The sequence below is a fragment of the Maniola jurtina genome, chromosome 4 (genome assembly GCF_905333055.1).
Source record: "Maniola jurtina chromosome 4, ilManJurt1.1, whole genome shotgun sequence".
NCBI lineage: Eukaryota > Metazoa > Arthropoda > Insecta > Lepidoptera > Nymphalidae > Maniola > Maniola jurtina.
The window spans coordinates 16,618,031-16,645,751 of record NC_060032.1 but is presented as its reverse complement, the minus strand read 5'-3'; the positions used below and the strand labels follow the sequence as shown (position 1 = coordinate 16,645,751).

The 27,721-nt window shown below is 45.1% G+C and overlaps 1 protein-coding gene across 1 annotated transcript; it reads left to right on the top strand.

Moving 5' to 3' along the window:
- LOC123864750 lies at nucleotides 1–27,721 on the top strand. Its single transcript, XM_045905375.1, has 3 exons — nucleotides 1–1,461; nucleotides 1,517–5,131; nucleotides 26,432–27,721. Exons 1-3 carry the CDS (start codon nucleotides 1–3, stop codon nucleotides 27,719–27,721), a joined length of 6,366 nt encoding a protein of 2,121 aa, XP_045761331.1.

The following is a 27,721-nucleotide window of genomic DNA, read 5'->3' as shown; positions in this document are numbered from 1 at the left end:
ATGTTAGGAATACGCACCCCGACCAAGAACGCGTCAATGGCAAAATCACCCGAAAGGAACCCGCCGAAGCCACTGGAGGAGGCTGGATCTTCTTCGCAATCCAGCATAAGGAAAAGCGTAGGCGAATGGGAAGCGAGACTGGAAGACAAACAAAAGTCCATCTCTTCGCTCAAGAAGACAGCTAATGAGCCGACACAGAAAGCCAGCCCACCCGCCCAAAAAAGGCCAATCGCCTTCAAAATTGACAACCCTCCGGGCCCCAAAAATATCGTACGGAACCCAAGAGTGGTCGAGGCTAGAACATGCCTCGTGAAAGTCAAGAACGCCATGGCTCTTTCCAAAAATATAAAGAAAGAAATAAAAGAAGAAGTTACAAACCAAGTGGACAGACTTTACCGTCTGGTCAAAGAGGCAGAGGCGGACCACGAAGCAACCCCACCCATTAGTGCGGCTAAGCCAATTATAGAGGCAAATGACCCAGTGACTCCTCCTTCATCGTTCTCCCGCTCTGAGCGGGAGAGGGAGGTGGGGAGAGTCATTGAGTCTGAAACTGCAGCTCTTAAGAAGGTATTGGAAGAGCATAGCAAGAAACTTGCCGAAAATACCGAAAAAATGGACAGGCTGAAAGAGGCACTGCGGACTAGCCAAGAAAATATGCCAAATATCTCATATGCTAGTGCAGTGGCAAGACAGCCTACAAAATCACCACCTAGGCAAACAGCCCTCCACTCTATAGCCGTAACTACAGAGGATGAAGGAATAACGGGTGAAAAAGTACTCGATAAAATAAGGGAAGCAGTTGACGCTAAAGAAGAATGGATCAGAGTTGATAGGGTGAGAAAGGCGAAAAATAGGAAGATCATAATGAGTTTTGAAAAGAAGGAAGACAGAGACAAGGTAAAGGAAAGACTGAGGGTGAAGGGAACCGATCTCACCGTCGAGGAGGTGAAAAATAGGGACCCGCTTCTGGTCCTCAAGGGAGTCCTAACTGTAAACACTGATGAGGACATAACAAAAGCCTTGAGGAACCAGAATAGGGAAATTTTTGGAAACCTCAACGACGGGGACGACCGGATCTCAGTCAAGTACAGAAAAAGAACCCGCAATCCGCACATGGCCGATGTGGTACTGAGCGCCTCGCCTGCCATCTGGAGGCAGATCACGGTAAAGGGCAATGTCCACATAGATCTCCAGAGGGTCAGAGCGGAGGACCAGTCTCCACTGATCCAGTGCTCGAGATGCCTGGGCTACGGCCACAGTAAGAAATTTTGTAAGGAAACTGAGGATGGGTGCAGCCACTGCGGAGGACCGCACCTTAAGACCAAGTGTGCGGAGTGGGCCGCGGCCACCCCGCCCTCGTGCAGGAACTGCTTGAGAGCGAAGCTCGATAATAGAGAGCACAACGCTTTCAGCAGCGACTGCCCGATTAGGCGGAGATGGGACGAACTGGCCCGCTCCACAGTGGCGTATTGCTAAGGTTGCGCATGTGGATACGGTGGCACTTCATCTCCTCCAGGCGAATCTCCAGAGAAAGAAATTGGCGTTCACAGAGCTGCTACTCGAGTCGGGGAAATGCGGGGCGCACATAGCGCTAGTACAGGAGCCATATGTTGGTAGAGAAGGCAGGGTCTCGGGTCGGAGCGGGATCAGGGTCTTCCAGAACGTTGACAACGGGGAGGGTACGGTAAAGGCTGCAGTAATTGTTTTTAATGCGGACCTCCACGTCATACAGTACCCAAAACTCACCACGAACAACATCGCGGTGGTGGGGATCCGAACCAGCGCCTGGGAGATAGCCCTGGTATCGCTCTACTTCGAGCCTGACCTAGAGATGGACCTCTACCTGGCGCACCTCCGCAAAATCCGGCTTGAGTTGGGAGCACAAAAATGGATAGTCGCGGGTGACTGCAATGCCAAAAACATTTGGTGGGGTAGTCCCGTGACGGATCGCCGGGGAGAAGAACTGCATGGGACTCTGGAGGACCTGGGTCTTGTTATCCTTAACAAAGGGGAAATTCCCACGTTTGACGTCGTAAGAGGTGAGCGAAGATACACCAGCTTCGTCGATATCACAACGGCGTCACCCGACCTCCTGGACCTGGTGGACGGCTGGCGCGTGCGCGAAGACTTAACTACCTCGGACCACAACGGCATATCGTTTAAGTTACACCTAAAACGCACAAGACACAACTATATCAAGCACACAACACGATCATATAACACACGGAAAGCCAATTGGACCCAGTTTCGTGAGAAACTGGGTCAAATTTTGCAATCCCAAAACATTACAGTCACAAACATCCAAGACACTATCACAGCTACACAATTAGACTACATCATACACAAACTTATACAGGCGTTAACTGAAGCGAGTGAGTGTGCAATTCCCAAAATTAGGAGGAAGGACACACTCACGTTGCCGTGGTGGTCTGAGGAGCTGTCGACGCTGAAGCGCGAGGTGGCCACCAGGAAGAGGAGGATCCGGTGTGCGGCACCGATTCGACGGTCGAAAGTGGTCGAAGAATACCTGGAGGCCAGGACAAAGTACGAGACCAAAGAAAAAGAGGCTCAAACTAGGTCCTGGAAGGAATTTTGCGGGAAACAGGACCGAGAGTCTCTCTGGGGGGGTATATATAGGGTGTTGGGCAGGACGGCCAAGCGGGAGGAAGATCCACCGCTGGTGGTAGAAAACACGGAAATTGATGCCAAGAGCTCCGCCCGACTTATGGCCGAGACCTTTTACCCCAAGGACTCCGAGGAGCAAGACTCCGAGGAGCACCGACGGGTGAGGGCCCTGGCGGAGCTCACGGATAGCGAGACTTCCTCGGACCAGGGGGACCCCCCTTTCACTCATTTAGAGTTAAAGCTGGCGAGTCGTTCTTTCGACCCGAAGAAAGCCCCTGGAGCGGACGGCTTCACCGCCGACATATGCCTGCATGCGATAAACCTCAACCCGGACCTCTTCTTGTGCCTTTTCAACCGGTGCCTGGCAATCCACCACTTTCCCGGGGCCTGGAAGGAGGCCACAGTAATCTTCCTTCGGAAGCCCGGAAAGGCCACCTACACGACCCCAAAATCGTATCGTCCTATAGGCCTCCTTCCGGTACTTGGAAAGGTCTTGGAAAAGATGCTTGTCACTAGACTACAATTTCATATAGCGCCTAGGCTTAGCACACGCCAATTTGGCTTTATGCCCCAACGGAGCACCGAAGACGCCCTCTACACCTTAGTGAAACATATCAGACATAAACTAGACAGCAAGAAGATTGTCGTTCTGATATCACTGGATATAGAGGGCGCATTTGATAACGCTTGGTGGCCCAAAATAAAGGTCAGGCTGGCGGAGGAAAAATGCCCCATAAACATCCGACGGCTTTTGAGCAGCTATCTAAATGACAGGAGCGTCAAAGTCAGGTACTGTGGGGAGGAGTACGCAATAGCTACCGAGAAGGGTTGCGTGCAGGGATCTATTGGCGGACCAATATTATGGAACTTACTTTTAGACCCACTGCTCCGGGACTTGGAAACTAGTGGCGCGTACGTGCAGGCATTCGCTGACGATGTGGTGTTGGTGTTCGAGGGTGACACGGCCCTCGAAATCGAACGGCAGGCCAACGCCGCCCTTGAACGTGTGAGAATGTGGGGAGCGGCAAATAAACTTCGATTTGCGCCTCATAAGACCAATGCAATGGTTATGACGCGCAAATTGAAGTACGACGACCCGCGTCTACGCATGGGCGGGGTCGACGTTGCCTTGTCGAACGAAATCAAACTGTTGGGTGTTGTCATTGACCGAAAACTCACATTCAACGCCCACGTCGCGAGTGTCTGCAAGCGCGCGGTAGCCTTCTACCATCAGTTGGCACGAGCAGCTAAGGTCAGCTGGGGTCTCCACCCCGAAGTAATCCGTACTATCTATGTAGCGGTGGTCGAACCTGTAGTTCTGTATGCCGCCAGCGTATGGGCGCCTGCTGTGGACAGGCTCGGAATCCGGAAGCAGCTGAACGTGGTCCAGCGAGGCTTCGCACAGAAGCTCTGTAGGGCATATCGCACTGTCTCCCTGAACGCGGCCCTGTTGCTCGCTGGGATACTCCCACTCGACCTTCGCGTCCGCGAAGCCGCGGCGCTGTATGAGGCGAGGAAGGGGGTGCCCCAGCGAGAGATAGGGGATCGGGAGGTAGAGCGAATGTCCTCGGCCCTTCGGTCACCGCATCCCGCCAGTCATCTCGACCTCGAGTTCAAGTGCCTGATGGACCAGGAGCAACTTATGGCCAATAATGACAATGACTTCAATATCTATACGGACGGTAGCAAGATTGAGGGCAAGGTGGGGGCGGCGCTATCCATATGGAGTGACGCCGCCGAAACCAAAGCCCTCAAGCTTGCGTTACCGTCTTACTGCACGGTCTACCAGGCGGAGCTTCTGGCGATATGCCGGGCGGCACGGATGGCCGCAGCAAACTTGGCCGGATCTGTCGGAATTTACTCCGACTCATTGTCAGCATTGCAGACGCTGCAAAATCCAAAGGCTCTCCACCCCCTGGCGGTAGAAGCGCGAGGGTTCCTGCGAGACGCTTTGCTCCAGAACAAACGTATAAGCTTGTTCTGGATCAAAGCCCATGCAGGACTGGAGGGGAATGAGCGTGCCGACAATCTGGCCAAGGAGGCTGCTCTGAGGTCTAAACGCAAATTTGACTACGACAGCTGCCCCGTCTCATTCATCAAGCGAAGCATTCGTATGCGATCGCTTGATGAGTGGAACGACCGGTACCGAGCCGGTGAAACGGCCGGCGTCACCAAAATATTTCTTCCTGATGCGGTGGCGGCCTACAGAGTTGTAAGTAAAATGGAGGTGGACGGACTCGTCACCCAGGTGTTGACGGGGCACGGCGGATTCTCCGAGTACTTGCATCGCTTCAAGTGCAAGGAGAGTCCGTCCTGCATCTGCGACCCCGGGGTGTCCGAGTCTGTTCCCCATCTCCTGTTTGACTGTCCAGTTCATGCGTATAAACGAATGAAGCTGGAACAAGAGATCGAAATTCAACTGTCGATAGGTAATATTGTGGATATCATACACGATAATAAAAAAAGGGATGTTTTCTTTAAATATTGTAAAGATATATGCATAGAAGTAAATAAGCGAAACAGTAACCTGATTGGGAACAGAGCGGACTAATGTAGACACAGTGTTTCTTGTATATTATTGAATATAGTAACCAACATGTGTAAAAATTAGATCCGCTCTGTCCCCAATATCGTATTGTTATTTATTCATCATAAAATAGTATATATAAATAATAGTATATATAAATAGATGTAAATAGATATAAGAATGTAATTAGATTTGTGTAATAAAGAAATAAAATAAAAATAAAAGAAAAGAAAACACCCCCGAAAGTAGAAAGATGGATAGGAAGGGAACCCACCCATCGAGTGAAAGAAGACGCATGAAAGAAAGATCTAGTATGAAGAATGAAAGTACGAGCAGAATGTTAGCGAGAACTGGAATGAAAGAGTAGCCAAAAACAGAAAAGCAGTCACAGTCTCTGATAACGTCAGAGGTCAATGTATTTAAAATAAAAAAAAAAAAAAAAAAAAAAAAAAAAAAAAAAAAAAAAAAAACCTAACCTAACCTAACCTAACCTAACCTAACCTAACCTAACCTAACCTAACCTAACCTAACCTAACCTAACCTAACCTAACCTAACCTAACCTAACCTAACCTAACCTAACCTAACCTAACCTAACCTAACCTAACCTAACCTAACCTAACCTAACCTAACCTAACCTAACCTAACCTAACCTAACCTAACCTAACCTAACCTAACCTAACCTAACCTAACCTAACCTAACCTAACCTAACCTAACCTAACCTAACCTAACCTAACCTAACCTAACCTAACCTAACCTAACCTAACCTAACCTAACCTAACCTAACCTAACCTAACCTAACCTAACCTAACCTAACCTAACCTAACCTAACCTAACCTAACCTAACCTAACCTAACCTAACCTAACCTAACCTAACCTAACCTAACCTAACCTAACCTAACCTAACCTAACCTAACCTAACCTAACCTAACCTAACCTAACCTAACCTAACCTAACCTAACCTAACCTAACCTAACCTAACCTAACCTAACCTAACCTAACCTAACCTAACCTAACCTAACCTAACCTAACCTAACCTAACCTAACCTAACCTAACCTAACCTAACCTAACCTAACCTAACCTAACCTAACCTAACCTAACCTAACCTAACCTAACCTAACCTAACCTAACCTAACCTAACCTAACCTAACCTAACCTAACCTAACCTAACCTAACCTAACCTAACCTAACCTAACCTAACCTAACCTAACCTAACCTAACCTAACCTAACCTAACCTAACCTAACCTAACCTAACCTAACCTAACCTAACCTAACCTAACCTAACCTAACCTAACCTAACCTAACCTAACCTAACCTAACCTAACCTAACCTAACCTAACCTAACCTAACCTAACCTAACCTAACCTAACCTAACCTAACCTAACCTAACCTAACCTAACCTAACCTAACCTAACCTAACCTAACCTAACCTAACCTAACCTAACCTAACCTAACCTAACCTAACCTAACCTAACCTAACCTAACCGCACCTAACCTAACCGCACCTAACCTAACCGCACCTAACCTAACCGCACCTAACCTAACCGCACCTAACCTAACCGCACCTAACCTAACCGCACCTAACCTAACCGCACCTAACCTAACCGCACCTAACCTAACCGCACCTAACCTAACCGCACCTAACCTAACCGCACCTAACCTAACCGCACCTAACCTAACCGCACCTAACCTAACCGCACCTAACCTAACCGCACCTAACCTAACCGCACCTAACCTAACCGCACCTAACCTAACCGCACCTAACCTAACCGCACCTAACCTAACCGCACCTAACCTAACCGCACCTAACCTAACCGCACCTAACCTAACCGCACCTAACCTAACCGCACCTAACCTAACCGCACCTAACCTAACCGCACCTAACCTAACCGCACCTAACCTAACCGCACCTAACCTAACCGCACCTAACCTAACCGCACCTAACCTAACCGCACCTAACCTAACCGCACCTAACCTAACCGCACCTAACCTAACCGCACCTAACCTAACCGCACCTAACCTAACCGCACCTAACCTAACCGCACCTAACCTAACCGCACCTAACCTAACCGCACCTAACCTAACCGCACCTAACCTAACCGCACCTAACCTAACCGCACCTAACCTAACCGCACCTAACCTAACCGCACCTAACCTAACCGCACCTAACCTAACCGCACCTAACCTAACCGCACCTAACCTAACCGCACCTAACCTAACCGCACCTAACCTAACCGCACCTAACCTAACCGCACCTAACCTAACCGCACCTAACCTAACCGCACCTAACCTAACCGCACCTAACCTAACCGCACCTAACCTAACCGCACCTAACCTAACCGCACCTAACCTAACCGCACCTAACCTAACCGCACCTAACCTAACCGCACCTAACCTAACCGCACCTAACCTAACCGCACCTAACCTAACCGCACCTAACCTAACCGCACCTAACCTAACCGCACCTAACCTAACCGCACCTAACCTAACCGCACCTAACCTAACCGCACCTAACCTAACCGCACCTAACCTAACCGCACCTAACCTAACCGCACCTAACCTAACCGCACCTAACCTAACCGCACCTAACCTAACCGCACCTAACCTAACCGCACCTAACCTAACCGCACCTAACCTAACCGCACCTAACCTAACCGCACCTAACCTAACCGCACCTAACCTAACCGCACCTAACCTAACCGCACCTAACCTAACCGCACCTAACCTAACCGCACCTAACCTAACCGCACCTAACCTAACCGCACCTAACCTAACCGCACCTAACCTAACCGCACCTAACCTAACCGCACCTAACCTAACCGCACCTAACCTAACCGCACCTAACCTAACCGCACCTAACCTAACCGCACCTAACCTAACCGCACCTAACCTAACCGCACCTAACCTAACCGCACCTAACCTAACCGCACCTAACCTAACCGCACCTAACCTAACCGCACCTAACCTAACCGCACCTAACCTAACCGCACCTAACCTAACCGCACCTAACCTAACCGCACCTAACCTAACCGCACCTAACCTAACCGCACCTAACCTAACCGCACCTAACCTAACCGCACCTAACCTAACCGCACCTAACCTAACCGCACCTAACCTAACCGCACCTAACCTAACCGCACCTAACCTAACCGCACCTAACCTAACCGCACCTAACCTAACCGCACCTAACCTAACCGCACCTAACCTAACCGCACCTAACCTAACCGCACCTAACCTAACCGCACCTCACCTAACCTAACCGCACCTAACCTAACCGCACCTAACCTAACCGCACCTAACCTAACCGCACCTAACCTAACCGCACCTAACCTAACCGCACCTAACCTAACCGCACCTAACCTAACCGCACCTAACCTAACCGCACCTAACCTAACCGCACCTAACCTAACCGCACCTAACCTAACCGCACCTAACCTAACCGCACCTAACCTAACCGCACCTAACCTAACCGCACCTAACCTAACCGCACCTAACCTAACCGCACCTAACCTAACCGCACCTAACCTAACCGCACCTAACCTAACCGCACCTAACCTAACCGCACCTAACCTAACCGCACCTAACCTAACCGCACCTAACCTAACCGCACCTAACCTAACCGCACCTAACCTAACCGCACCTAACCTAACCGCACCTAACCTAACCGCACCTAACCTAACCGCACCTAACCTAACCGCACCTAACCTAACCGCACCTAACCTAACCGCACCTAACCTAACCGCACCTAACCTAACCGCACCTAACCTAACCGCACCTAACCTAACCGCACCTAACCTAACCGCACCTAACCTAACCGCACCTAACCTAACCTAACCTAACCTAACCGCACCTAACCTAACCGCACCTAACCTAACCGCACCTAACCTAACCGCACCTAACCTAACCGCACCTAACCTAACCGCACCTAACCTAACCGCACCTAACCTAACCGCACCTAACCTAACCGCACCTAACCTAACCGCACCTAACCTAACCGCACCTAACCTAACCGCACCTAACCTAACCGCACCTAACCTAACCGCACCTAACCTAACCGCACCTAACCTAACCGCACCTAACCTAACCGCACCTAACCTAACCGCACCTAACCTAACCGCACCTAACCTAACCGCACCTAACCTAACCGCACCTAACCTAACCGCACCTAACCTAACCGCACCTAACCTAACCGCACCTAACCTAACCGCACCTAACCTAACCGCACCTAACCTAACCGCACCTAACCTAACCGCACCTAACCTAACCGCACCTAACCTAACCGCACCTAACCTAACCGCACCTAACCTAACCGCACCTAACCTAACCGCACCTAACCTAACCGCACCTAACCTAACCGCACCTAACCTAACCGCACCTAACCTAACCGCACCTAACCTAACCGCACCTAACCTAACCGCACCTAACCTAACCGCACCTAACCTAACCGCACCTAACCTAACCGCACCTAACCTAACCGCACCTAACCTAACCGCACCTAACCTAACCGCACCTAACCTAACCGCACCTAACCTAACCGCACCTAACCTAACCGCACCTAACCTAACCGCACCTAACCTAACCGCACCTAACCTAACCGCACCTAACCTAACCGCACCTAACCTAACCGCACCTAACCTAACCGCACCTAACCTAACCGCACCTAACCTAACCGCACCTAACCTAACCGCACCTAACCTAACCGCACCTAACCTAACCGCACCTAACCTAACCGCACCTAACCTAACCGCACCTAACCTAACCGCACCTAACCTAACCGCACCTAACCTAACCGCACCTAACCTAACCGCACCTAACCTAACCGCACCTAACCTAACCGCACCTAACCTAACCGCACCTAACCTAACCGCACCTAACCTAACCGCACCTAACCTAACCGCACCTAACCTAACCGCACCTAACCTAACCGCACCTAACCTAACCGCACCTAACCTAACCGCACCTAACCTAACCGCACCTAACCTAACCGCACCTAACCTTGCGGTTATATTGACGCCAACTTTACAAACTTACGTTTGCTGTTTTGTTGATACGAATTACATCGAAATTACTACACCTTATGTTGGTCAACTCTATCTCCCACAGTGAATGATTCATGTTAGCCAAAACAATTTCGTTTGTTAGTTTGTTATGTTGGCTTGCCCCTCCACAACTTTCAGCACTTGTGCTACTGTAGTTTTCAAAGGAATCTGTTTCAGTCGCAGTCAGGAAATGGCTCTGATTTACTAATTTCTGTAAATTATTTATTATTCCTTTAGTACTGTTTGCAAAGTTTTGATTACTATGCATTCACTTTTTCTATAATAAAAACAAATGTAACGTGTTCACTTTTTTTCTGTAATGATCATCATCATTATCATCCAACGGAGATCCCCTGCGGGACATAGGTCTCTTAAGGAGAAGGTCAATTATATTATTTTTACCGGGGGGGGGGGGGGGGAGAAGATAGGAGGGGGGGGGGGGGGATTAGGGTGAGTTCTCAATCAAAGGCTAACTTTTTAAATTATTAAACTTTTATTTGGACGACATGAAAGACGCTGTAGGTACGGCAGCTGCAGATGATAATGGTCGCTGGATTAAGAGGATTGCGAAGAGGGGGATGTTAAAAAGAGAGAGGGGAAACCCAAAAATCGAATAAATTTTGGGTTTTGGGGTTCATTTCGATGTTCTAGCTCGAAAAAGAAATATTTTATAAATGTGAAATATAATGTTTATAATTTTGCACGGAACTCTAAGAGTGCGACTCTAACGCGTACTGGACCGGTTTTTTTTAGTTTCTTCTGTTTATCGTTTCATATTGTATATGAGTTGTACTTATCTTATAAGGAAGCTAAGAACATGTAAATTTTAGATGGATTTTTTAAGATATTCTGCAGGCTTGGAGGCCAACATAAAGTGAAAACAACTTTTCCTGACGCAAGGAGATAAGAAGACGGCAAAGCATGCAAACATCTCACTACACGCACTGGACTAGTGCTTACATACAGCTGATATTATATACAGCTCTATACAGCTGATAATTCGCATCGAACTGAGTATTGTAAGAGGTATCTCCAAGAGGAAATTCCGTCGTGTATCACAGTAACATTGTAGAGTGAAGTTTATAAATATTTTCTGATACAGAAAACATACTCGATTTGGAAGCGGACGGGCCATGTCCACGTCCGCCGCTCGTGGTTTCCGGCGTCCGGCCGACGTCTGCCGCGCTATATCCTGCTTCCAGGCGACGGCTCCTCTCAAGCTGTGCGCCTCACAGGCGGCGACGGACGTGAAAATGTGATAATAGTAAATACCTACCTACGATACCTACTGTAAGAACTGAGACAACTCACATGAAGGCAATTCTAAGAAAAGTAAAATATATTGTTAAATACACAATATATAATAATGTGCAAAATTTTATTATAATATCGTGTTTTTTTAGAAATTTTCTTTAGATAGTCAGGACAGTAAGTACTAGCTTAGCAGAATATTATAACCGTACAAGTGAAGCCGACATTATACGACCGATAAGACCTGCTAGAGGTACATTATATTATTACAGCGATTATTTTGAAGTAAACCTAACATTATTAATGAGACCAAAAATGAAAGCTTTCGTCAAAGCCCATTTTGTTTGATGTAATGAGGAAATACTAACTAAACATTGTTAGGTTTTCATCTCCCTTTCATTATTACGCTATTGTTCGCGTGTAATGTGTTTTTGTTTACATCACAAGCAAACGACATTTATATTTATTATTATTAGCTGTTCGCCTGCGCCGAGTGTTTTTACGTTCAGCACAATATTATACTTAATTATTTCATGATATTGTTGTTGTTATGCTTCACATGAGATCTTCCACGAAGGTTCTCTTTGTAACGTTGACCTTCAATGGGGTCCCGGGCCGAACGGGACGGAGGTCGGCGCAGCGAAGGTCACAGCACAGAGGTCAAGGTGTAGTGAATATGCATGAGATGTCGCACACTTGTGTTGGTCCTGCGATCACTGCTGCGCTGGTGTTGCGATCTGACCGATAGCGTTGCCTTTGTCGCAACATTCCACTTTGAACTTGATTATACAGTGAAGGTGAAAAGAAATACATAGGTTAATTGAAAACAACGCTATACCCATCTAAGTAATATTGTTTTAGTTAAGAATCGAGCGTGTGGTACCTAACTATATTTTTATTGTTATGATGAGCTAAGTTAATCATGCGTTAGAATATTCCCTGTTTTCCTGCGACTGCTAGTTCTGCTTGTAGTTAAAGGAAATGGTTTGAACTTGTGTTTCATCCTTCACCCTGCCGCTCTCCGCCGCGACCATTTTATCTCTAGGGTTTCACTCTCGAGACTTTTAGACGCAATTATAATAAAATATCAAATAGGTAATTGCTGAAGAATACCCTGATGGCCATAAGAACTTTTCCTAAGTTTTCATTTCCCCAATCTGTACGCCCTCCAGAAGAATGGAAAACGTTCAAAGGATAGGATTTTTGACATATTCGTGTTACCAGGACTGTAAAGACAGCCATTCAAGAATCGCAGAACCTGAAATTTAAGGGTCATTCCACTCATTCCCATTGACAATCATTAATGGGGATTAATGAACTTTTCTTCCACAATGTCAACATGTCAATCATGTTCGTTTAGTAAACCACTAAACAGATTGCAGTACAAACCTTATTTTAATTCTTTGAAATATAGACTATTCGGTTTATACGTGAAGCCATCATCAAAGACTCATTGATAGCGCTTTGGAATGTTATTTCTGAAGCGGAATGTTCTCACGTGAGGAATTTTGTGTATTCTCTTTGAATTCCTATAATATTATATCCTAGTTAAGTAATTACATACATAGATTCAAAGGGTTTGAACGTAAACAATGTGATGTCGTCGCTGGTATGCTTGCGTATTACTTGTGATAGGAAACGCGTATAATTTGTCGTCAGCTCGACGGGAGCAGCGAACCCGAAAGGTCGTAGTCTCAAATCCCATACATTGCACTTCTGAAGCCTCTTTCTCGTAGCGTATTTTTTATTACTTTAGTTGAACAGGAACATATGAAAGTTTTGATAAAAGTGGTTGTATTTAGAATTATGTACGTAAATTCTTCCATCATAGTAATTTTCTTACACAGAAATTAACTGTTAGAACTAGACAAATCCACTCTCCACACAAATTCGATTCTTCTGAGAACTTCGAAAGTCTAAGGTTATTTACTTAGAATCTAATTAAATAACCTCAAACCTTGGAAGTTGGCCTGAGGATCTAAGCAACAACAGCTAAACAGTTAACTTATTCAGAGAGCCGTTTTGAAGTGTTGTTAGCGGAGGAGAAGAAACAGATTGTTTGAACGTTCAACTGCTGTAGCTCGCAGTCGGCGCTAACTCTGACTAATGGCTTTGATTAAGCCGCCATTATACAAAACAATACAAATCATTCATTCTGCAGACTCTCCCAAATAATTTCACATTTTGCTGCAAAGCTTTCAATTTAAAAGCTGTCATGCTTTAGCAATTATAGTTAGTTTCTAGAGCGCGTTTTCTTCACAATTGGTTTCTTAACTAATTTTAAAGTTAATTTAAATATTTTTTTTGCCCTTACGATATCATTTATTCAAGAAAACCATCCAAGTCATGAACGTATCGAAATGTAAACTCATGCTAGTGCCACTACCTACTTAGCTGGAATGGAGTCTAATATAACTAATTAATCGCGATATATCGAGCGTTCAAACTAATTAGTAGCTGATTTTATATTGCAATATTAACTTAGGTAGGTGCGTGCCGTGGTACGAGTAATCAGTAGGCACATTGGCAAATGGCGAATTGTGCGTCGTCGCACAACACACTAATGAAAACCAATTCTACTGTCAACACCATTTAACCCAATTTCGAGATCCATGAATCAATTTTCCCTTCATTCCATTTTTACACCTACTCTCTCAACAGCTGTCGGCTGTTGAAGTATTCGGCGAATTTGCTTTACCTAAAATTGAACTTTTTTTATTTCTTTACTGTGTGAAGAGAAACACAATAATGTTTTGGTGTAATTTATAACTCTACATAATAATTAAGTACTTAAGTACATTTATATTGTATATGCTTCTCGTCAGCAGAAACTCGACTCATTCGTAGTACGTGCTCGTATCTAGTTAGTCTACACTCCTGAAAACGCACAGACTGGACGTTTCGAAAGAGTCTGTAAAGTCTACTCGAAGTAGGTACCCAAGCGTTATTGTTACGTGTTTCAACGATTTATCTGAAGGGAATTATTTTTAGTGACAGACGATGAATGATGAATGCGAAATCGCGTCACGTGTGCTGCGTGCGTGCCATGCAATACTCCGCGATCTAACTCTGTGCTAACAGCTAAAGGTCAATGTATTATCGTACGCGTGAGGAACATCAAAGCGATCTCCGCTACTATCGGAGCCGGGGAGGACATCAATCCCGAAGTGCGCAGATAAGCGGAGCTGCTGACACTCGCGTGAGCCGCAGCCGGAGACGATAATCCTGTAATCCTGCGAGCGGCTGCTAACTCGAACATTGCTCCGTACAAGCCTTGTGTCACACCTGTGTGGTTATATGTCACACCTGTGTCAATGGGAATGAATGTTCGTTTATTCGAAAAAAACTCGTGCCTGGTGTAGGGTACCTGCCAGCTGTCAGCGATTCGCTTTTACTACGAAGTTTGGAAGTGAAAACTTCTTTACTACCATTGTGTTTGAAAATCGATGAAACGGAAAAGTGTCGCTAATAAACTTCAATGGTTCCGATAATTTCATTATCGATATTAGAAATTAAAGTAATCGATACAGATACAAAGGCTTCAGTAGGTACCTATAGTAGCTGTAGGGTACGAGTAAACAATTGGTACCTAACCTACGACAGTGTTGTTAATGGAAATAAATATAAATCCATCGAGTGAACCCGGCGTCGGGTCGCCATGCTGCTCGCGTGCGCCGCGCTCTGAATCAACTACAATGGAGAGAGCTTTACAATAAAATAAACAAATACAGGCATTGTTTGTGCGAGCACCTGCAATAGATTGCTTCAATAAAACATTGAACATTTCAAAACTATGAAAACGCAAGGCTGTATGCATCTGACCTTTGCGCGCAGTGAACTGCCTGCCCACAGTACGCGACTTGCGTGAACGTTCAGTACGTTTAAATGTACTCATTAAACAAGTTCATCGAGTCGAATACCTCTACAGTCTAGAGCCAGTATTTGAAAATAAAAGTGTCACAAGTCAAACTTTGTTCATTTTGAACCAAATTGAGATTAAAACTGACTTGTGCAACGCACTTGGCTTTTGTCTGGTGATCTGTGAACGTGTTTAACTGCCTGTTATACAACTGGCCCTACGTCTAAAGTAATATAATGGTTCAGGTAACTCAGTATCGTGGTTTAACAAGTAAACTTTCAAATACAATCAAAAAGTTGTTTGTTTGTTGTTACACGAGTATGTGCGCAAAGCGTATCAATGTTTCACTCAAAGGGTCATAAGTAAACACACAGTCAGGATATGACTCGCCGGCGTTGAGTTCAATTATATCGTATGTATGAGAAAATATATTACGATTAGGTATGTCAAACAAACATAATAATATACTACTTCCTGTCTGCCAATTAATTAGAAAGTGAGATTTATCTTTCAAGCTCGCTGCTTATTTCGTTGTAGAAAGACGCAGTGAGGCATTTGACGAGCTATCATTATCACAATCATTATTATCTCCGAGAGGCTCCAGTAACTTAATTTCCTTTGTATATTCTTCCACTTTACGCTAATTGAAGGATTTGATTGTTTATACGAGACGGGATGCTGGTAGGTGTGTCTTTGAAATGCGAAGATTTATTTCAGAAAACGAATGTAAGTTGATAAGAAAAGAGAACGTTTTGATTTGAAACAAAAAAAAATACTTTTACAATTTAAAAAAAAAAAAAAATTGATAAGTAAAACTTAGAACTAAAGCTAAAGTTTGCTATGCATTGGAACTATGGGATAAAGTCTGTTCCTATGAGTTGAGATTATTTTTGTTAGTAGGAAAGGCAATCCGAACCAGTTGTAGGAAGCTCGACGATTAGGGAGTACAATAAAAAGCTCTCCCGTGACGTTAATTGTGACTAACGGCTGATATTCGCACTAAATGTTTTATCGAGTGTTGTCGTAGCCGGCGACAGCGGCCCCGGCCCGAGCACCACCGCACACGACACGGCTCTCTCTCGGCTTTGCGACGCTTTGTCGATGATGAAGAGTTGTCGCGCTGATTGTGCTCGGGCTGTTAGTGACGATTACACTCGTTGAGTGCCGTTTAATTAATATGAGTCGTTACAAAAGGCTGTCTCCGCGGGTGTATCGATTGTGAATGAATGAGGCTGTGTGCTACTGAAGTAATATTCATATCGCCGACCGCACGCGCCTTCGCCCCCGATCTCTAACTTTAGCACGAATTTTTATAGATTTTATGAATGAGATTCAGCACATGTTTTTATTTGTCAATTCTCTTGGCCACTATGGTAATTTAATATTTTGCTTAATTTCGTTTTACTTGTCAATATTTTTTCAATAAATAAATTGACGTTTCAAGCACAAATTCGAAGTGCGTACCTACCGAAAACTTTGTAAGAATTATCGTAAGAATTTAAGTAAGGAGATGGGCTATTTTACTTCAGTTTGACACTACAGAGTACAGATCGAAACTCAAAAAATCATCGAAGTGTTCGAGATGTAGAAACTCGTACTAGGGATACAACTGACAAACAGTGACGGATTAACCCTTAATCAAATTAAGCAATTGCCTAGGGCATCACGTCTGAGGGGGCACCAGAAGAAGCACAAAAAAAAACCGCCCTTAGAGCATCACGTCTCACTCACGTCACCAAAAACCACACCAAAAAGAGTTTCTAGGACTAATTTGAAAATTCGCACGTTTTAAGTTTACATAGAGTCCGATCTAGAGTCATAACCCCACTCCCGTTTGCCCACTCGCTGCCCGCTTGTGCATTCGACAATTCGAATGCCCCCGAAAGCCGCAAGGCGCATTTCAATAAATAAATAAATTATGCTTTGGTTTTTATTGTTGTCGCACCTAACTACTCCACTTCTAAAGTATGTTACATCTCATCATCTTATTTTACAAAAAACGAATGTTTTTAGGCGGTACAGGTTTAAAGACCGATTCTAGTTGACATACGGATATGGGGCCCATAGGCATGGATTGCTTAGGGCACCAAGAAGTCTTAATCCGTCACTGCTGACAAATAAATGCGGAGAATTGCGTACCGTAGATATTCCCACAAAAGGAGGCCGAGGAGATATCGGCGTGTCCTGGGACTCGCTAATTTGACAAACAATTAAGAAAGGAAAAAGAGAAAACGCTTTTCTGCGTTGCGGCGCGGGACTGATGCCGTGGAGTTTACCCGTCGTAATGAACACCGCTCGTAGCGACATTAGATGGCTTTGATCTATTGTCCGGGTTCCTTTTAAACAGTGTGAGAGAGAGTATTTGTATTTGCGCGATGCTCCGGAGCCGGGAGCTCGCTCGACTTGCAACGCTGAAGTTCACAGTAAAATCACATTTTCAGCTTCATCTCGCGCTCGTCCAGAACAGCGCTGACTGTTCGAGCCAGTGAACAGCAAAACATACAAATATTTCGTACACTCCATTATAGCGTAATGAAATCTCTACCGAAGTGGACGCCGAACGGTAGGCACATTGCAACATACATCACGGCACACCGATACTTCTTCAATTCGATCGAAGCTGTGTCACTGCACTTTGTGTCGGCCAATCACGACAGCGGCCAGTATTGCAGTATAACCACATGACGAACCAATCGTGAGCCTGTTATGGGTTGAGCAGACACGAGTTTGAGACGCCCTATTCGAATGACAACTGATAGAAACGTGCTCTACGCTCTGTTGTTAATTGATGGAACAAACAAACTCAAATACTATCAGACAATGCATAAATAGCTGAGAAAAGGATTACTTGGAATCACTTAGAATTGGATGGCGGAAAAAAATAAAATATACCTAGGTACCTAGGTACTCCATATTTTAGCCATTTAATGGTAGATATAATTTACTCAAGGCCAATTTTACAATCGCTAAATTATCTTAATAACTGCGGACTAAATTCAAGAAGGATTTGTGTTAACAAAGGTTAAAGCGATTGAAACACATTGATGTTGAAACATCGGTCCCGATGACCTTGATGCGAAAGATTCTAGACTTTTAATAGATTTGTTATTTGTTGTGTTCGCCACAATTTCAAATAGGTAGAATTTTATCATTAGCATCCTTCCGTAAAAAGTTACCAATGGCTAGTTCGAGAGAGGTCCAACTTTTAAGTTTCTTGAACTGTAAGTAGTTACAGAAGCGCAACAATGTAGCTACAACGGGAAACACGGGAATCCTTTTAAGGCTAACAAAAAAACAGTTACTAGTAATTTCAACTGTTCTTTTCATTTTGTTAACCCGAAGGGGGAGGCAGAGGGCAAAATATAATGTTAATTAAAAATAATTAAATACTTGCTTAACAATTAGGAAGTAAGAAGAAGTCGAAAGATAACGAGACAGTAAATGAAAACAAAACAGTTTTCGTAAGTCCGGGAGCGGCGGCTAATTGAACCACAACAAACGAAAACCGCGACAAACATCATTGGTACTTATAAAAATTTAAAAAATTGTACTATACATAACGAAATTTATAATAAACTTCTGATCCAAGTGATTTAATAATATCTATACAAAGGTAATCCATACATACAAATTTATTTTAGCCTTCAGACTCACCCCCGGCGTCGTGGGCCGGTCGACGGTCTCGGAGGACTCGTAGCGCGGAACCCACACTCGCTAATAAATTAAGAAATACTACGCCTTACTTGAATCTTATTTACAAGACCTATACACTAACTATACATGTTGTATTATAGCTTATCGTATACATTAATGTTTAACTTTAAGTATATAAAAACTAGTAAAATATGCCCATATAATAAATCCACGCGAACGCCGCGATAATCATCTAGATGAAGCATAAAATACCAACCATAATATAATGTCTAAGAAAATTGACTTCCTGCAGTTATGTATCTAGATGTTAACCTATTTACATTAGTATATTTAACCTATACCTATATGTACCTAAACAAAGATAGACACACAACTTGTAGCGTATATCCGTGTTGCTTTGAAGTTCTACATCGTACTTATAGGTACATAATACACCGCTGTATATGAGCAAGTACTATCTGTCGCTATGACACACAAGTTATTCTATCTTTTCTGTTTAAATAATAATGTGAAGCCATAATTACAAGGTCAATCAAGACAACAGGCCGGCTGCAGGGCGCTACATCACATTCCATTTGTCAACAACATGGCCGCCGCGTCAGTGTCGTCGGCAGGTCGCTCCGGAATGTAGATGTGAAAGAGTGAAGCTTTTTGTCGGAATATATTATGCAGATAGGTCTCCGCCAGCCGCCGGCCGCGCCTACCGCCGTGCTCAGCGAGGTCGGGCAAATGGCCGAGATTTACGGAATACCTCCTTGACGGAGCGCAAATCTTCATCGGCATCTTAATGTTGGGAAACGGTCACCTCGCATAGAATAGAGAACAGCCAGGCTGAGGCCGCCGCGGTGTGCGATGCGGTCTGCGGTTTCGCACATTATCCAATTTTATAAAATATTTTTTGCAAGCGAAATTTTTTATTGGCAATCTGTGAAACGTAAAATAACCAAGTGTGAAACGAACGCCACGAATGAAATGAAAACGCCAAAAATGAAACGAACGAACTCGGTTATGAAATGAATCTTATTGGCTGGACAGTGGACAGGATGCAATGCTATTGCTCTGTTTACTGCAGCAGGAACAAAGATGACCTTCAACGTCAGCTGTCCACTATACAGTGGGAACGACAGACGCCGCGCATCGTCTTTTGCTTCCCTTGCTTTCGCGAAACTCAGACGTTCTTAGTTCTAAGTAACTTACATTGTTATTTAACAGGGCTCTCTCCGTCACTCGCTTCATACAATCGTAGTTCCAATTTCATTTGAATATTAAGCAACCAAAGTCCATGAAACTTTGCAGACATATTCTAGAAACTAACATCTGTGTCTGTGTGTTAGATTTTTCTAAAAATATGTAGTTTTAAAATTACAAGGGCTCAAAGATTTGTATGTAAATTTTTAAGACCGCGTAACTTTGAAACCGAATATTTTAACAGAAATCTGGAAAACCACAGACATAGATATTAGGTTCTAGAATATGTCTGCAAAATTTCATGGACTTTGGTTGCTTAATATTCAAATGAAATTGGAACTACGTTTGTATGAAGCGAGTGACGGAGAGACCCCTCTTAATTTCATTAGAGATCGGAGGTACCTCCGATATGCCCTCGAGGAAGATATATCTATTATGTGTATTGCGCTACGCTGCTCCACTGTGCACCGCCTTTAGCACAAGGTTCAATAAACTCAGCGATACCTATAGCTAGAACTCACTAAGACAGCAATTTCTTGTTAAGGGTTTACACGTTGCTCCACTTGGAAAGTAGTGTTATCGAAGGGAAAGCTAAAAAGATTCAATGTACATGAACAGCTGGGCGCGAACTTTCCCCAAATGAATAAAGTTCGCAACAAAGCCGCGGCCTTATCACAAGACGTCGCTGCAAGTTTGGATTTCGTGACAAATATTAAAGTATTGGAAGTTCGGTGCATTCAGTCCTGCTGGGGATTCGCGTCAGAGTATTTTATTTCTTGAGCGAGAATTGATATAACAATTAGTGTCCGGGATCGACTCCTCCATCTTCCGCATAGGAAGCCGACATCTGCACCACACCAGGCTAACACCACCGTCATATAAATAGACAACAATTAATTCTGATTAAGTAACTGGAATCTGGAAAGTAGGTGCCTGCAGCGCGGAGGCGCGCCGCTAAACTTAAACACTCGTCCACAAGTCTCCTACATAAAGTTGTAAGTACATAAAACTTGTACTTATCATAAGCGGCTGCGAGCGAGCAACGCGAAGTGAACAAGTAGACTCTTACAAATTTGTAAGTAATCAAAGTTGCCAAAGTAGGAACTTTGCTTGCAACTTGCTGTTTAAGTTCTTCTGAACCTTCCTATACGTAGCGCCTGGCGCACTAAAGCAGGTGAAGATAAAAATGTCTCCTTACATCAATTTCTATATAGGAGTTATAAATGCGAAAGTGTGTTTGTTGTGCGTTTGTGCGCAACGGAGCGACGGATCGCCTGCTCGCTTGATGGAAACTTCCCAACAAGTCAGTGATTGTTCGCACGAATGTGCCTACTTAGTTGAGAAGCTAGACAGTGACATCGGTTACTTTTTATTCTGAAAAATCAAAGAGAAAAACAACAAAGAAAAACCTAAATCCAGGCGGACGATGTCGCGGGGCACCAGCTAGTAACATAACATATCATTTAAAGAGTAGAATAGTGCGTCGCCCTATCACTCTTCATAGTACTTATCTATGTCCTTCTTGTATACAATTATTGTAAGAAAAACACGTTAAAAATTAGTCATACAAATAATAGACGAAAGTACAGAACACCGTCGATGGCGTGAATATAAGAAGTATGATAATAAGACCCTGAACATATTTAAAATCAGTTGAGACCCATACACGTAGTTACCCATAGAGTTTACCCATATTCGCAATAGTGAAATTTGAATTGAATTCAATGGAAATATTGAGACGAGCCCGGGAGTACTTGTACTCGAGAGAAACTGACTAAACTCAACACCCAGACTAAACCAGTAAGTAGACCTAGAAAGCTGAGAAAGCTGAATTTTGCACATAAGGCCCTTTACCATGTCTATAAATAAACGTAAAGTTCCCGCTAAGGTCGCTCTCACAATTTCACAACAGATCGTTGGCCGCCCGTAGTAGACATCAATATTCATAATGTGGAGGCAGGGAGCCCGAAGGTCAGCTGATAGTAAGTAGTTTTCATCAGCAAAATAAACTGCTAAGCAAAGTTACAAAGAGAGGGATCAGACTGCTATTATAATTTTGGAATTTTCTATTTTCCTATACATATAAATCCACATAAATTATTATTAATGTGTTCTTAAATAAAAATTAACTTGCCTACTACTCAATACTTTAATACCTTACCTACCACTATTGTACCTTAAACTGGATTTAACATGAGTTTAATATCAGTTTAACATCAGTTTAACATCAGTTTAACATCAGTTTGACATCAGTTTAAGCCGCATACATCTTTAAGTACTTCTATCGACAGTAAATTCGATCTTCATGTCGTTACATGTGTCTCGAGTTACGACAGCTTCCTTTGTATAAAGCCTTCAAATCGCGACGTCTGGCGACCACGACCACTGCAGTCAATGACAGAATCATCCCGTTAGCCAAACTCACGATAACTTGAACAGTAGTACACTACGGCCTCCGATATTCATGGCACTGAAACTATACCTTTGCACAAATATCGATTTATGACTACAACGGTGATCGATTTCGACGTCGCTCGTAAAATTCACTTGTTTACTGTGTTAATTTACTGTGTTAGTTTAGAGAAAGACAACAGAATGGGTACCATTGCCTAAGCCTAGTGATTAGATTATACTATTAAATAATCTTACGGAACCCTAAAATATGTAAACATCTCATCAGCCTATTTTTCTAAAGAAAACGTTATAATTCTACTTTCAATACCAATACAGTACTGACAAGGTATCTACCAGACACCCGTGATTAATGTACATTGGAACACTAGTCTAAACATTTTTTTGGAAGCTTTTAAAAGTTTTGTTCGAGAAAATGTTTTTAACATTGCGTAATCCTAATCAGTTGTTTTGGATTTAAAATAAACTCGAGTCATTACGTGAAAGCAGACTTTGTTCATTTTATTTCAAAAACCCGTCTGTGTAGTTACATAATATTTAAATAATTTGGTTGTATTTATCATTCCCAGCGTATAAATAGTTCAGTCAATATGCAAGGAATAATTAGATGCCCTCCTGTCGGATCGAGCCGAGGATCGTTTAAGAATTGATGAAGGCAGGCGGAGATCCTTAGGGTCTGCTTCGATCACTAGGCGATCTTCAGACGTGTTAAGAACAATACTTCCGTTTACTGCATGTCACAACTACCAGCGTAACTAGGTAAACCTAACCTAACCTACCTAGACCGGCTCCTCCACCCCTTACACCGGTCCCAAACCAACCATCTAACCTAACCACCACAATAACAACTCGTTTAACCAACAGTACCACTTTAGGTAACCACTACTCTAAAACCTACAGTACGACAGATTATTCCTACTGAGAAGTGTCCTCGGCAACAACCGGACGAATAATGCCTCGCTACGCACAGCGTGTCTGATTTTATAGTCCAACGACGATAGTGGGGAGATGACGTAATGCTCAGTGAGCAAAGTGTTGACAGCTAAAAGTCGGTACCGCCGACACGGCCATTCTGACCTGTGTACGCCCTCGTACGCTAAATGTCACAAAGCATGTGAGGGCAAAACCATAACCACAAAATCATTATACCGCTCGTCCATCCTGACTAGCAGTTAACTGTCAATGAACATCTTTCTCATTCTAAACCTGGACATCAATGTCCCCTCAACCACTAAACCTCCGTAAACCAGAAACATTACAATAATTAACGTACAATGCTATTGGTTATGATTCTGACCATCACGGCTTTTCTAGGTCTCTTTGGCTTGACTAATTTATCACATCTCAATACTTTAAACCATCTACTGACATGTCGCGACGCGAAAGTTAGTTGAACCGACTCTAAACTACAGTTCATACGATTAGAGCGCAATTGCTATTGCAACTCTTAATCAATCATGATCTAAACATTATTCAAAACGAATTTACCACTGGTTCGGAATGCCACAACCTAGCGAGAAGAACCAGCAAGAAACTCGGTGGCGTCTAACTGAGTTATTAATTTCTTGGCATCTAACTGAACTTAAAAACAAAATTTTTTTTTTTTTTTTGGTTATTGTTAAGGATATGTGGTTAACTGTAACTGTGCGGTGTCTATGACAGTAAAACTCTTTTAACATCGTCGCGTCACGGCCATTCTGACGCGCGACCGTCCTCGGGAGCTAGCTGGTGACCGGTCCGTCCCCACCGTCCCCGATTCATGGATTGTCCGACACTGCTCGTGCGCGCTCGCGCTCGCCCTCGTAAATCAGCGCCGACACGGTCACTCCGACCACAGGTCGCCCTCGACCTGCCAAAGGAAAAAAAAAGAACACAGTACCGTTGTACGAAACAGATCACGCACGGAAGCCCTCGTCCTCGTTGGACACGACCAATAGTGAAAGTAAGGAGGCCCCTGTCCTCAACTTACGTCACAAAACACAGAAGTAAGGAGGCCCCTGTCCTCAACTTACGTCACAAAACACAAACGTAAGGAGGCCCCTGTCCTCAACTTACGACACAAAACACAGAAGTAAGGAGGCCCCTGTCCTCAACTTACGTCACAAAACACAAAAGCAAGGAGGCCCCTGTCCTCAACTTACGACACAAAACACAGAAGTAAGGAGGCCCCTGTCCTCAACTTACGACACAAAACACAGAAGTAAGGAGGCCCCTGTCCTCAACTTACGACACAAAACACAGAAGTAAGGAGGCCCCTGTCCTCAACTTACGTCACACACACAAAACGGCAATATTAAGATTTTGAAAAAGTGCAGATTACCTTCAGCACTGCGTAGCTTTCACCTCCTGGACTTGAATCGGACGTCCTTGTCTTTGTCACCATTAACCACTCGTTTCCAGATATTCCAAGCTTTGGTAATTGATTCACGTATCTCCAAGAGTTTTGGCTCGACCTTGCAACAAGCCAGCTATTTTCTTCGATGTGGTTAGGTGGAGCTGAAGAGGCTCCACGGTTCATCCCGCTTCTGATGTCGGATCGAGCCGAGGATCGTTTAAGAATTGATGAAGGCAGGCGGAGATCCTTAGGGTCTGCTTCGATCACTAGGCGATCTTCAGACGTGTTAAGAACAATACTTCCGTTTACTGCATGTCACAACTACCAGCGTAACTAGGTAAACCTAACCTAACCTACCTAGACCGGCTCCTCCACCCCTTACACCGGTCCCAAACCAACCATCTAACCTAACCACCACAATAACAACTCGTTTAACCAACAGTACCACTTTAGGTAACCACTACTCTAAAACCTACAGTACGACAGATTATTCCTACTGAGAAGTGTCCTCGGCAACAACCGGACGAATAATGCCTCGCTACGCACAGCGTGTCTGATTTTATAGTCCAACGACGATAGTGGGGAGATGACGTAATAATGCTCAGTGAGCAAAGTGTTGACAGCTAAAAGTCGGTACCGCCGACACCTCCGAAAAAAGACCTACCGTAATTTGACATAATGTATCGTTAGGGGGGCATGTCAAGAGGTCACAGGAAAAATAAAAAGGTCGTGCTGATTGCTGATTTTGAGAAATTCAAAAAATGAATAAAAAATTTTTGAAATGCTTTTTTCTTGGAAACTTTCAGGAAAAAGTTTTTTAAATAAAAATGTAGAAGGCATTGCGAACTACATTTTTTGTCATCATCATCATTTAACTTCTGGTAATAATATAATCGCAGAACTTATAGTAGTGTCATATGTGAAAGAATCTGAGAGCTAAAGCGTTACTAGCCCAAGAAAACTACTTACTATTATGTGATTAATGGAAAGAGCTAGACTTTCAATAAGATATAGAGAGAATGAAAACTTCTCTTTCAAGTTTAAAAAGACATGTTTATTTCAAACTGATTTCATGTAGGACATTAAGTTTTGCTTGGTCTGTACTCTACAACTACCGCACCGCGTACCGGTTCGATAAACTGCAGGTTTTACTGAATCACTGATTTATTGATTTCAGTTTTTGTACTTTTGAAAGTAAATAACTTACCTAAATCTTTGTCTGAGCCTCTGTTCAAGTAGGCCCTTACCAATAAGTGTTTGATCGTTCGAAGGCATTGCTTCCACAGCTCGAGTGCCTCTGGCGGTCGTCGTACGCCCACATCTAAAACTCTTGTAACGAATTGTCGATGTATAAAGCTGTTGTCCCCACGAGGCGTGCAGAGCGGTTGACTGTTTGCTTCCAGTTTGCCTTCCTATAATATTTAAATGCAATATCAATACGGCGTTTCGCTCGCCAACTCAAGCAGGGAGCGCCGGTATGCGCGCAGTACACCTTCCCTCGCAAGAGTTCGCCAGATCGCTGCTATGATGCGCCGCTCAGAGTCCGCCAGCGGACAGCTGTACGCCGCTCAGAGTTCGCCAGCGGACAGCTGTACGCCGCTCCGAGTTCGCCAGCGGACAGCTGAACGCCGCTCAGAGTTCGCCAGCGGACAGCTGTACGCCGCTCAGAGTTCGCCAGCGGACAGCTGTACGCCGCTCCGAGTTCGCCAGCGGACAGCTGAACGCCGCTCAGAGTTCGCCAGCGGACAGCTGTACGCCGCTCAGAGTTCGCCAGCGGACAGCTGTACGCCGCTCAGAGTTCGCCAGCGGACAGCTGAACGCCGCTCAGAGTTCGCCAGCGGACAGCTGTACGCCGCTCAGAGTTCGCCAGCGGACAGCTGTACGCCGCTCAGAGTTCGCCAGCGGACAGCTGTACGCCGCTCAGAGTTCGCCAGCGGACAGCTGTACGCCGCTCAGAGTTCGCCAGCGGACAGCTGTACGCCGCTCAGAGTTCGCCAGCGGACAGCTGTACGCCGCTCCGAGTTCGCCAGCGGACAGCTGTACGCCGCTCAGAGTTCGCCAGCGGACAGCTGTACGCCGCTCAGAGTTCGCCAGCGGACAGCTGTACGCCGCTCAGAGTTCGCCAGCGGACAGCTGTACGCCGCTCCGAGTTCGCCAGCGGACAGCTGAACGCCGCTCAGAGTTCGCCAGCGGACAGCTGTACGCCGCTCAGAGTTCGCCAGCGGACAGCTGTACGCCGCTCAGAGTTCGCCAGCGGACAGCTGAACGCCGCTCAGAGTTCGCCAGCGGACAGCTGTACGCCGCTCAGAGTTCGCCAGCGGACAGCTGTACGCCGCTCAGAGTTCGCCAGCGGACAGCTGTACGCCGCTCAGAGTTCGCCAGCGGACAGCTGTACGCCGCTCAGAGTTCGCCAGCGGACAGCTGTACGCCGCTCAGAGTTCGCCAGCGGACAGCTGTACGCCGCTCCGAGTTCGCCAGCGGACAGCTGTACGCCGCTCCGAGTTCGCCAGCGGACAGCTGTACGCCGCTCCGAGTTCGCCAGCGGACAGCTGAACGCCGCTCAGAGTTCGCCAGCGGACAGCTGTACGCCGCTCAGAGTTCGCCAGCGGACAGCTGTACGCCGCTCAGAGTTTGCCAGCGGACAGCTGTACGCCGCTCCGAGTTCGCCAGCGGACAGCTGTACGCCGCTCAGAGTTCGCCAGCGGACAGCTGTACGCCGCTCAGAGTTCGCCAGCGGACAGCTGTACGCCGCTCAGAGTTCGCCAGCGGACAGCTGTACGCCGCTCACTGTTCGCCTCACATGGGGCTCGGCCCAAAGACTTATCTTTAG

Bases quoted from the DNA above. Each gene is read 5' to 3' on its own strand.
- LOC123864750 (XM_045905375.1), top strand. From the start codon at position 1: ATGTTAGGAATACGCACCCCGACCAAGAACGCGTCAATGGCAAAATCA. The intron at 1,462-1,516 runs GTGGCGTATTGC...CATCTCCTCCAG, and splicing joins ACGAACTGGCCCGCTCCACA to GCGAATCTCCAGAGAAAGAA. The intron at 5,132-26,431 runs GTAAATAAGCGA...TGCGCCGCTCAG, and splicing joins GTAAAGATATATGCATAGAA to AGTCCGCCAGCGGACAGCTG.